The sequence below is a fragment of the Centruroides sculpturatus genome, unplaced genomic scaffold, assembly GCF_000671375.1.
Source record: "Centruroides sculpturatus isolate CEXI.00-Female unplaced genomic scaffold, Cexi_2.0 scaffold304, whole genome shotgun sequence".
Classification (NCBI taxonomy): Eukaryota; Metazoa; Arthropoda; class Arachnida; order Scorpiones; family Buthidae; genus Centruroides; species Centruroides sculpturatus.
In genome coordinates this window covers 353719-367339 of record NW_019384662.1, presented here as the reverse complement: position 1 = coordinate 367339, position 13621 = coordinate 353719, and the positions used below count along the sequence as shown (strand labels likewise).

The 13621-nt window shown below is 30.7% G+C and overlaps 1 protein-coding gene across 1 annotated transcript in view; it reads right to left on the bottom strand.

Annotated features, from left to right (window-relative positions):
• The window catches only part of LOC111626595 (acidic leucine-rich nuclear phosphoprotein 32 family member B-like), a 46067-nt gene extending 34727 nt beyond the window's left edge, over window positions 1-11340 (bottom strand). Inside the window, exon 1 of the mRNA XM_023370030.1 lies at window positions 11141-11340. Coding sequence (XP_023225798.1) covers window positions 11141-11228 — 88 coding nt within the window. The 5' untranslated portion in view covers window positions 11229-11340. The remainder of the gene's footprint in view (window positions 1-11140) is intronic.
• Window positions 11341-13621: the final 2281 nt, after the last annotated feature.

Genomic DNA, 13621 nt, shown 5'->3' with positions numbered 1-13621 from the left:
AGGCCCCACTTGAAGAAGAAAAAAGTTCTGTTCCACCACGATAATGCACCTGCACATTCCGCCAGAATCACTGAACAAAAGATAAACGAACTTCGCTTCCAATTTGTTCCACATCCACCGTACTCACCTGATTTGGCCCCCAGTTCCACCACTTCCACCTTTTTCCAAACCTAAAAAAATTCTTGGCTGGAAGTCATCTCTGAAGTGAACGAGTATTTTGCACACCTTGACAAATCCACCTATTGTAATGGCATAAAAAAGCTAGAACATCGCTGGAATAAGTGCATTGCTAACAGAGAAGATTACATTGAAAATTTTCTATGTGAGGCCGCGAACTTTCCGAACAGCCCTCGTACACAAGCAACACAGAAATGTTTTGGAAATGCTTCTGATCAGATTGTTCTATATCATTTGATTCTTAGAGCCATAATAAAAACAACACAAAATTGGTTGCAGGAGCAAAACATTAACATTACGACCTGGTCTGCAAGAAGCCGAAATCTAAATTCTAACAAAAATTTTGTGGGTTTTTTGTGTGAAAAGTTTACAAAAATGGAAAACAATATTTTTCAGTTTCAGAGCTCAAACAGGAAATTCTAGATGCATTTGCATAACATTAACCCAACAATCTATAAAATTTAACTATCCATGTATGCATGTTTCACTTAAGAGAAATCGGGCTGTTATCAAATTCTAAAGAACTTACTATCAGTTTTTTAGATGATTTTTGCTTGTTTCATGTGTCTAATAAAATTCTCAACATAATCCATGTAACAATGAGGAAAATATTACTTTTGACATACTTCGCTAATAACATTTTTATTTATTTAAATGATAATTATGATGCTAAAGTATGCTCTAATTATATTTTAATTTTTAAAAAAATTAATACAAAAATGTATTTCACTTAAAAAATGAAACACTACGTTAATTTTTCATTTACCGATTTTTATCTGTATAAGTACTGTATTTTTATGCACATAACTTGTGGTGAAATATAATCCATAGAAAATTGACAAAACAAAAATATAACATTTGCCCCAATTCATGTTGACAGAAAAAAGAAATTCACAAAACATCAAAAAAGAAACTAAACCGTAATCCACCCACTGTATTGGTGATTCCAACAAACCAACTGTATGAATTTAAAATGGCAGATGCAAACGAGGTAAGGTAGATTAACAACACACAAGATATCTTGTGTTGATGTAATGTAAATATAAGTTCATATTATTTGAAAAAATGAAAGCATAGTGAATGTAAATTACATTAAATCAGATTTTTAGGAAATAATTAAGATTATTCTTATTGAATAGTGTTTATATAGGAATAAATGACAATGATTGCAATCAGTTATATTGTTTATTAAAAAAATCCAACACTTAATTGTGAAGAACAGCAAATGTACTTGTTTTGGTAGAAGTTCAGAAAAATGTAAACTCACTGGTACATTATTATTGTTTGCTTGTAGGAGAGTTGCATTTTAACACACTTATAAATGATAATAACTTCAATATTAAGATATTTAAAATACACAGGTGTCTATCATAATATGTCGAAAGTCTCTCATAACATAGTATTTCTAAGCTTTTGTATGTGAAAATCCTACTACTATTATAGATGTAATTTTGATATTTCCATCCATTTTAGTGAATTCAAATTATTGAATCTAATAGTACTTAAAAGATGAATTGCAAAATTACTGCACTTTATTTTGTTAGGCAATTCCCTTGTTAGATTCTGTGCTACAGAACTTAAAAGATTTTATTCAGGTTATTTTGGTTTATATTTATAATTATTAAAATTTTTCCTGGTGTATATCATAAGCTTTGTTATGACTAATCATACTGATTTCATAATTTGTTACGAAGTAAATTCCAGTTCTAAATTAGGTTTAATAAAGGTTAAAAAAAATTATTTCTCAAAAAACTCAACTCTAGAATAAAAATTACAAATTTTTTATTATAAAAAAGAAAACAATCATATGTTCAAAAAGGTTTAAATTTAAAGTAAATCTGAATGATAAAAAAAATGAAAATAAAATTTTGAAATATTATTGCTGCAGGGTCTATTTCTACAAAGGTCATAGCAGAATAAGAATGGTGAATTTCCTTCAGACAGATAATGGGATGAAAATTGACTCTAAAGTAGGTATCAGCAAATAATTAATTACTACCCAACAATGAACCAAATTTTTCACAAATTTTGAAGTTATGTACAAAAGTGAGATTTTCAAATTTTTCGAAATATCAATGTTTCTTTGCATCAAATTGCACAGTAAGATATGTCATTATTGCAAAAAATAATAAGATGGTGAGAATTTAAAAAAAATTCTCGCCATCTTGAGACATATTTAAGACATCTTAAGACACATTTAGAATTATTCTTTTATATATTCATTTATATATATATATATAAAATGAAATATATATATATATATATAAGAATTTTTTAAATGCAAAATTAAAAAAAGACAGTTTTCAAAATAGATTTCACTGGTTCAGAATGGTGACAATTTCAAATATTTTTAGGAATCTTTATATTACCTTTCTTAAATAGTCATTTTTATCAATGTCTCAGATTATTACTTTTTTTTTCAACCACACTATACTATACAAATCAATTTTTTTTTATTTTAGTAGCTTATCGTAGTTTGATAAATGTACTTTAAAATAATGTATTTTTTTTACACATTTTCAAATTTGAATTTTACACAAAAAATTAAATAAGTAAATTCAGTAGTATTAATTTTGTTCAATATTATGAATACAATAATTAATAAAATTAATTTTTCTGCAATGAAAACATCGCACTTCTATGAAACCAGGGAGAAAAAACATATCCTACAAACATCCATTCCTAGTACCATACAGGCTAGATGTTATCACTAAATCACAATTTTAATAGTTTTTCAATTTTATTGTGTTTTTTAACTATGTTGAATTTAATACAAAAATTAAGATTTTAGTCTATGGTATTATGGAGTGATCCAACAAAAGAGGCAGACCATATAGAGAATGGAAGAAAATAGTGGAAAAGACATCAGAAACAAATGGGCAATGAGCCCAGGTTTAATGATGATAATGTTAAATTTGGCAATTAAAGTCAGCAGATTTTTTATACTATAATATATGTTAATATAAAGAATTTTAAAAAGTTTTGAAATTCAGGAATTTAGAACAGGGTGACATCATTTTTTGACAGAAACTTTATTTCATCTTATTTTTTTCATTTTAGTTTTACACCAATAAATGTTCTTATATGCCTCATTTTTACAGTAATGAAATTTTTACTTTGCTATTAATGCAAAGAAAGTGTCATTTTGAAAGAAAAAAATTTCACACAACCTCAAAATTCACGAAAAATTTGTTCCAATATTGAGCAGTAAGTAATCACTCACTGATACCTTCTTTTGGGCCAGTTTTTATCCGACTATCTGTCTGGAGATAATTCACCATGCTTATCCTGCTATAGTCTTCAACAGATTTTTGTTAGCTTTTGAAATAAAACCCCCTTTTTCTTATTGATATTTAGTCCCATGTAACAGTCACATTACACAGGAACCTAATACCCTGTTAAACAAGGTTGCTTGCCTTCAGAATATTGAGTGTAAATCTTACAATAAATTAAGTTGCACCAAATATTAAAAGTGCATGGAGTATCTTTGGAATAATTTATTTTAAAATGATCATAACACACAAAATATTTATATTTGATATCAACAAAGTATCATAAAAAATTTATCATTTATCTTCTGTCAATCAATACAAGATGCATAACTTGTGTTCATGATTACCATTAACAATTATTTTCATTGATAAAATGAAGCAAGGATAATATTTTATCTTTCTATCTAGTCAATGTACTGTACATTGTGGTGCATGACAATCTTTCTATCCTTTATTGCCATTTTCAATTTTTAAAACATAGGTTATTCAATTTTCTACCCTGTTGGTGTTAAGGATTTTTGCTGCCAGATGGAGTCAATTTGGCCAGAAACACAAATACGCTGTGTGCCTAAGGAACAGTGGCTGTTCATGGACAAGTTCTTAATTACGATTTAAAATCAAAGTANATGGCAAATTGGGAAAGTATGGCAATCAGTCAAAAAGTGACCCCAAGATTTTTACATTTTTGGACTCAGGACTTTGAACTTGAACTGTTGAGAAATGTAAAAGAATTTAAATTTTTCTGTATGTATGTCTGGATGTTTGTTTGTTTGTTTGTTTATATGTTTGTGTTGTATATGTGGAGAGGCACAATTTTGTTCACCCTCTTTGAAGCTTAATAGCTCCTGTGCTTTTTGTCTAAAATTTCTGAAATTTTGCAGGGAGGTTTGTTTATTAAGGGATTGATGATATTAAATTTTGATAATTAAAGGTTGAGGGGGAGAGATAAAGGCAATTGTGTGTATCTCCAGTAGGATCAGATTTATGACAATTTTACTTGTTATTAGCATTTACAATTTTTATAAAACCTATCCCTACCCCAAAATTAAATTTTTTTTTGCTATTTTATAATAGTTAAAAAATATAAAAATCCTTTTTAATAAAATATCATAACAGATAGCACCACACACAGTTTTAAATGTTGTCAGGAAAGTCAAGCAACTCATTGCTAGATTTTTTAGAAAGATAGAAGTTTATAGACATAACAGGATGATTTCCAGTCAAACAAAAATAAAACATTTAAATCAAATATTCATATTGTTTCTTAATTCTGTAAAACAAGAGATATCAATTATTTTGTAAATTTACTGTTAGAAACTTTCTCCATCTAAGACAGTACAAGTTAATTAAAAGTGAGTAAGGATATAAATCTCTGAAGTATAAAAATGGATATAGAAGTAACATTAAAATTTCAGAAACATTGTCCAAAAGAAAATGTCAAATTGCAGAAAGATCTACAGTATATCTTTGTCATGTGAAATTATTAACCTGTCCCATGTTATTCCCAACATATCTCAGGTCGTGACCTGCTTATCTTGACCAGTTGACCTGAGATATCTTGTTTCAGCATTGGAACGTTTTTGAAACAAGATGTTGCTAGTCATTATAATTTTTATATTAAAACTAACTTCTGAAATGTAATTTTTTTTTGTTTTTACATTTATTAATATACAGTAATACCTCAACTTACGCTAACCTGGAGTTACACGATTTTCAAATCTCGTCAATTCGTCTTTTGTTTGAGTGCCAAGCAACTCTTGATTACTCATTCCCCCCGCACTATGTTCAGCTTACATGTTCGGACGTGTCACGTGGAATCGACACATAGCTACAATTTATTTTGTGTTATTTATTTCTGTGTTTGTTATATCTACGGAGACTTGAGAGACTCTATGTGGCGATTTCTTGTAACAATGAACAAATCAAAAGANAGGGTATTTGGGCAGTTTATTCTCTGTTATATTCTCAAGTAAACAATACATACAAGTACAGTACAGTATTTTCTGAGGAAACACTCGTACTTATTTTTTTTAACCCCATTCCCGATAACCCGGCATTTTTACAAACTCGGCCACCCTTCGGTCCACATTAGGCCGAGTTTTCGAGGTTCTACTGTATAACATGTATCCCCTTTCAAATTATCTTTTAAAACACACAACTTACAGATTATATGCACAAAAATATGGTACTTGCATACTGAACAAAAAATATTATATGTTTAGTATGTATTTTTATATGGAATTTCAATCACTCTCTCTCATTAAGAAATCAACTTCCACTTTATAGCTTTGTTTATAATTCTATGCAATTCAAAATATAATTTTTTTAAATGCTAAAATTTTTCAAATAAAATCTGAAAATAAAGTTTTATTTTTAGACAAATTTTGATTCCTTCATTCATTCTTTTGTTATCAAATGTTTTAATAAAATCAATATACCATATTAATGAAATTAAAACTAAAGTAATTTTTAATGAAATTATTAGTAATTATTTTTAAGAACATTCCACACAAGAACAATATAATTCAAACTTCTATTTCTACTATTAATCAGAACTGAAATTTTTGTTTCATTAAGTCATTATTAAATTTCATTTTTTTTTCAGAATTCAGCAACTAATAATAATAAAAACTATAATTTTTCTATTAATTTATAACAAATTACCATAAAGTTCCATACAATAAAACATTCAGTTGTAATTATTCCATATCTTGAAATATTATTATTATGACAATTGTTTTTCTTTTTTAATTCTGTCCTGAAAACATTTAAAAAAAATATTTTCTCCTTGGTCATTGCAGGATTCAGCCAGACCAACAATGTGCCAAATGGATGGTAAGAGAAAAGGGACAAATCAGTAAAAAAAAATTCAAATAATCTCACCCAGGACTCTTCAAATAATTGGCTAAATATCTTTTTAACCTCAGTTATCTAACAGTTATAACAGCATTAAAATATAAATAACTTACTGGCATTCTAAACTGTGGATTATAATTTCACATATATCAAAACGATAAACAATCTATGAATATTTTTTATGAAGAAACAATTAGCAATATGAAAATGCAACATGCTATATTTGAGACAAGAATTCAATTTCAGATTACATATGTACAGGAATTAGTTTTGGTAACTACCACTAGAACAATAGTGGCAAGTGGACTAATATGAAACTTAAAAATGAAAAAAACTGTACATCATAGTTATTATCAAGCAACAAGCATTTAGAAGAAAGTATGGAGAGGATCCTCCTGCTAGAGACCTTATGTAGCTGTAAATCATTTAGGGGACAGTTGAAAAATAAATGTTTTGTGCCCTGACAAAAGTTTACTGCTTTATGTTTGCTGAAAATACTAACCAGAATTGTGTATTTTGACATGTTGGAGTTATGGCCATTACCATAGATTCTAAACAACAAACACAATGCTATCTTTCAGGAAGATGGTTTTGGTTTTATTTGTATACAGCATCATGACACATGCACAATTTGCCGAGGGGAATGCCTCCTACGAGGTATTTTACAGAAAACAAGTCCTTATTTAAGTGTTACTAATGTAAAGGAAACCAGGAAACTCCATGTGGCCAGTCCGTTGGCAAAGGTACGATTCCACGACCAACTGCCAGCATTTAGTGATTTTATACACACTGTCACCAGTGGATGCTTCAGCAAGTTGAAAAACTGCTACAAATCCATCACAAAATCATATCCCTTTTGAATATTTACCTTCTTCATAATAGGCCAAATAGTTCTAACAGCTTGGCCTGTGAGGTCATTGGACCTTATCCCAATAGAAAAAAAAATCTAAAGGCATATGTAAAGGACAAAATTTGCACTCTGCTTCTGCCACAAAACAGTTGATCTGGGTTGCACATGCAAAGCTCTAGAAACAACTAATCGTCAGATGTTGATTTATGATAAAAAAATAATCACATATTGTTTCAACACGTGTGTACATTGAACTTTCATAAATAAGGTTAAAAAAAATTTTCAGTTACTATTTCAAATAATGCACGTTTTGCATTGTATGGTTTCATTCAATGGCTTATTTTGAATGAATATTTCTTATCACTCGCATAACACACGAAACTAAGTTATATCAAGTACGCAGTATTTTCAAATTTACTTTAAAATAACATTTTTTCTATATTAAATCTATAAAAATATTGTTAGTGTACAAATTTAAATATACAAAAACTTGCTGACTTCATTCTTCAGCAATACAGATTTCTTTAAAGTTATTGCCAGTGAGAGACAGTGAACAGTCTAAACATACTCCTAGATTGTTATTACCATATATATTATTTCTGTTTATCATCATATTAAATTACTATGAAAATAGATTAGATTTAATTAAGTAAAAAAATAAAGCAAATGGTTTTAAACCTTCAAAATGATTGAAATTAAGTAAATTTTAACATTAATGTTTTTTAAATTATATATTAAAAAAAATACTATTCAATAAAAANGAATCGACACATAGCTACAATTTATTTTGTGTTATTTATTTCTGTGTTTGTTATATCTACGGAGACTTGAGAGACTCTATGTGGCGATTTCTTGTAACAATGAACAAATCAAAAGACCAGATAAGGTTAACAAGAACATTTATTAGCTTACGTACATCCCACCTGAATTTTACACAAATTGAGAAATTATACCCCGACTTACGCGAATTTGACTTATGCGGTTATCACTCGGTCCCACCTATCACGTAAGTTTGGGGTATTATTGTATTTATTTTGTTTGTGCAAAATAAAAAAATAATTTTGGACGATACAATAGCCATGATTATTTTTTCAAAAACGTGTAATTTTCATTAGGTTTAACATGAACAAAAATTCAATATGGCGCAATACGCAATGAAGAAAAATTTAAACATCAGATAGGTTAAAGATAAAGTATTAAACATAAAAATATTTTATTTTTAATTTCTATTTTATTGCACTAAATTCTATTATATTTCTAAAGACAGAGAATGAATCTGAAGGCATTTAAATAGTAATTATATTATGCATGATTTGCTCTTCATAATAATGTTTTATTTGCTCTGACACAGTACTTTTTGTTAATTGGCATTTTGGACTTTTTATTTAAAACTTAAATAATTATTTATTAAAATTCCAAATAAAATTTAATTAAATATCTTTAATTTTAACAAAAAAAAAAATATATAAGTGTGTATAGAATAAAATTAATTTTCAGTTTTAATTACAACAAAAATCAAAATGTGTTTTTACCTTATAATCTATTCCAGATATGATTCTTCGAATTAAGTAAAAACTCTGACACCAAAAGTCAACATTTTGATATTGCAAATTTTCACACTTTAACAAGGCATCACAGACCAGCCTATAAATAATTTAACAAAACATTACTTTATTAATAATCAAACAATACCATTGGATTTTATTTGGGCTATAATATAGCCTACTAACTATAAAAATATCCTGTAACAACTTTAATAATTAAGGCTATGTTTTATATGTAATTATATTAATTAATTATTTTTCTTTATTATTAACATTGCAAACAAATCCATAATCAATTAAATGCTATTGAAATTTATTAATCATCATAATGACTAGTTGAAATAACTTCAAAATAATCTAAAATAAAAAAATCAGATTTTTTTTAACATTTTGAGAATCGAGCTTCCATTTTCAGAAACTGTAAAAAGACACAAATACACTAGAATAAACAATGTTTAAATTTTGAAAAATGAATTATATTTGAAACTTTAGGTGGATCAAAGGAAGTAAGATAAAGGAGATGAGGAGGTAAAAAAAACCCAAATAATAATCAAATCATTGATTTCACAAAGTATTTTACAATTACATAAAAATGAATAAAATAATTTTTATGTAATTAAAAACAAAATAATTGACACTAAAAACAGGCAGAATTGCTATCTTGTAATAATTAGATAATTTTTAACTAGGCCCTATAAAGACATTACATTGAATCCAGAAAGGTTGCTACAAATTCTTATTAAGTAAAGATATCCTATTGAGAATTGCTATGCTGTTAGCATCAAGATAATCTTCATGTATGTTTGTATTTAAAATCAATACAAATTTTATTTATTATTAGTTTATATTTTCATTGAGTTAAAACTTGTAAATGTTCTGTTTTATTTGAAATGTTCTATATGCTTTCTTTCATTTAAAATTATGTTTGTTCCAACTGAAGAAGACATCTAGTTAAGTCAAAAACATTATTACTCTATTAAAAGTGTATTGTTGGAGTTATATAAGATGTGTTTCTTACTTCATTTATTTTCATAATCAACAGTACTAATGTAAGATTTTATAATCACACATAGCTAACAGAATGATCTACTAAAAGAAAGAATCAAAAAACTATAAAATTTTGCATTATTTACATGCAAGTGTTTTTAAAAACTTAACAAATTATATCAACATGACTGCCAAACATATTGTTGCCTCAATAGTTGAAGAGCACTGAATAACAACGGNTATATGTATATATATATATAAATACTACACACACTGTATATATATACTGCACACACATCACACACACACAGACATCCAGACATATATATATAGTATGTACTGTATATATAGATATATATATATGACTTCACTCAGTTCTTACCAAAGAATCTACCATAAAAGAAAACAAATATTCGTCATGTAATTGCGAAATTTTGCAAAACAAACGGCACACCGACGTACAGAAATGTATTATTTATTTATTTATTAAAAAAATTAGTACAATGTTTAATGAGAAATGTGAGCCTGCTTAACTGAGCACAGGCAATCAAAATTTGGAACAATTGTTGATAAGGCTGCTCTCATCTCTTGGTCGATCGTCCTCAGGTGTTCTCTTTTTCTTGATTTAATCGTAGTGAGAGTTGAAAACCCCAATTCGCATAAGTAGGTTGTGGCAGATGGTAAGAGAATTGCAATAGCACTGAGTATCCACTGCTTTCAAAGCAGTGGATACTCAGTGCTATTGCAATTCTCTGAGTATCCACTGCTTTGAAGCAGTGGATACTCAGTGCTATTGGAAGTGCAGTGGAAAGCAGTGGATACTCATTTTTTATANGTTTAAAAAAAAAAAAAAAAAAAAAAGTTGGAAGGAGGGAAACCCCGCGATAACCCTCCACCACCCTGAACGAGCGGAGAGTGGACCGTTCCGGAGAGCCTCGCTCTGGCACCAGACTAGCACGCCATATTAATATGTTAATGAGTATACTTATCCTAATATTTATCCTTTCCATCAATCTCTGTATCAGAATCGGCTAAAAACCCAATATAATTCCCCAAAAGGTAGAAAAAAGTGGGAAAATGACCGCCGGCCGATCGCCTTGTGCCCGTACACGTCATTTTATAAACAAAAACCGCGTGGTTTAAACCTAAAAAAGCCGGCGCTCGTCCTAAGCCTAACGTTAGTCCTAGCGGTTAGAAAAGGCCAGACGAACGTCGAACGGGGGGGGAGGAGATAGAGAGAATCGGAAGAAAAAGGGCGCCAAAAAACCGGGCGATTTCGGCCATTTCCGATAATAATTATCGGCAATTCCCTCTTAAATACGAGGCCCGACGGCGGGCTCCGACGGCATCAAACGACCGTCCGATATCTTGACGGAGCTCGACTTCAGGTAGGCGAACAGACGATAGACGCAACTTTTCCCGTCCGGAAGGCGATATATATATACGTTATTTACCTCCTATTGAATCGTCATCTCCCTCTTCGATGCCCATATCCTGATCCTCGGACGTCTCGTCGTCTCTTCTGGAAGGTGCTGGCATCATTTAATCGAGTCGCAGAGGCCGACCGCACTTCGAACTTTCCTAAGATGTCTTCGACGTTTGTTCGTCGCCCCCCGAAAACGACAAAGTAAAGGGACGTCGGGCCGTGGCGCATGCGCCGAAGAACACACTTATAAATGATAATAACTTCAATATTANGCAATTCTCTGAGTATCCACTGCTTTGAAGCAGTGGATACTCAGTGCTATTAGAAGTGCAGTGGAAAGCAGTGGATACTCAGTGCTATTGGAAGTGCAGTGGAAAGCAGTGGATACTCATTTTTTATATGCAGCCAAAAATGTGCTAGCTCTGTTTTGGAAAATTTTAGTTTTAATGTCCAATCAGTTTTTAGCTCCATGAATTCTTCCTGCTCGTTTATCGATAGGTGTCCAATGGAAATGCTATCTGAGAATGGATTTCGTACTCAGTCCATAAGTTGCAGGTCACACTTAGAAAAATAAGAGTTCATTTTTTCTCCTAATAGCTCCAAGTGTTTCACTATCAAAGCCTGCACTTTTTTTGTAAATTGGCAGCCGTGACACTTGGGAACATTTCATTACTACCATTGGTAGCGTGGCTGATCCATAACACCAACTTAGCATGAAAGCTTTCAATCTTGTCTGATAATGTTAATGTATTAGAATTCCTGCCTTGCAGTTTTTTGTTGAGCTCATTTAAATTGGCAAATATATCTGCCAGTTATGAAAGTTTTGCTACCCATTCTTCTCTTTTAAACAGAGAAGCAAAATCTGAATCCTGGGCCTCTAAAAATGTCTGGGTCTCATTTTTTACCTTGTAAATTCGAGAAAGCACTTTTCTGCAAGAAAGCCATCGTACTTCTGTATGAACCAGGAGTGACTGATAATCTGCTCCCATTTCCTGACACACTGCATTAAACAGACAAGAGTTCAGCGGTCACGACTTGATGTAATTGACAATTTTGACGACTTCTTGTAGGACAGACAACAATTCATTAGGCAGAGACTTTGCCATCAGTGCTTCCCTGTGTAAAAAGCAATGTACATTTTTAATATTAGGGTTTTTTTCAGAAGCCCTAGTTATAAATCCCCTAATTTTTCCCATCATAGCTGCTGCTCTGTCTGTGCAAATGCTTATGCAGTTGTGCCATTCCAAATTATGCTCATTGATGTACTGGTCTGTTACTTTGAATATTTCTTCTGCAGTGGTATAACCAGATAGTGGCAAACAAAATAAAAAGTCCTCTTTTATTTCATATTTGTCAGTGTACCTCACATTTGATATCAGATGCACATGACCACTGATATCAGTAGCCTCGTCGACTTGTAGCGCAAAAACTCCACTAAGTCTTAATTTTTCAATTAACATTGATTGAATATTGCTAGAAATATCATTAATTCAATGTGAGATCGTATCTGCTGACGCAGGTATTTTTTTGATTTCCTTAGCAGCTTCTTGGCTAATCATAATCTTAAGAACTTCTTTGCAGACAGGTAAAATTAAAGTTTCAGCAAGAGAATGAGGCTTCTTGGATTTAAAGAGCATATTAGCAATCACATAGCTTGCTTTCTGCGCTTTGTCTGATGTTTTGAAAGACAAACTCATGAGGGTTACCTGTTTCTTAGACTGGTCTTTCAAATGTTTAAAAAAGGCTTTGTCTTTATGAGCCACCCATGGGTGTTTAGTAGTTAAATGTCGTAAAAGTTTACTGGGCACCATCGAATTATTACCCAAAGTTTCTCCACAAACAAGACATCTTGGGATTGGGCATGATTCGTCTCTACAATATATAAAACCATAACATATATTGCTCTCATCATATTTTCAATTAACAAGCTTAGGTTTTTTCTTCATTGACTCTGCTTCTTGGGAATCATTAGTTTCACTTGACAAACTTGCGGTATGGTAAGGAATTTATCCATTATATAAACATACATGCATTAGGGTCTATTTATTTGTAATAAAAAAGTCAATTACGTTCATGACGACACAATCACAAACTAGCAGCTAGTTACTGGTGAAAAGCAATTTGTTTCAGTTTACAAAAGCACTTGACAATGATGACTAAGCAGGGTGGAGCATTACAATATCACATTGACACACGCATGCGTGCAGTGCGCAGGTGGGTGTCCCGCACCTCACACAACAATGTGCTTCGCTCACATAACTCTCAGCTATGTGTAGGTGCATTATCTTCTCAAAACTTGACATTTTTCCACGGCACACCAACTATTGACCACGGCACACACTTTGCGGAACACTGTCTTATACAATCTTCTTTCAGTGTGCAGATTAAGGCCAAGCCTGCATTAGCATAAAAAAACCTTGTCATAATTATTTTTAATTGTGTGACTATGATATTTTATGCCAGAGCAAGGCACAAAATGAGCATAAAGAGTTGAGCAATGTTCAATATT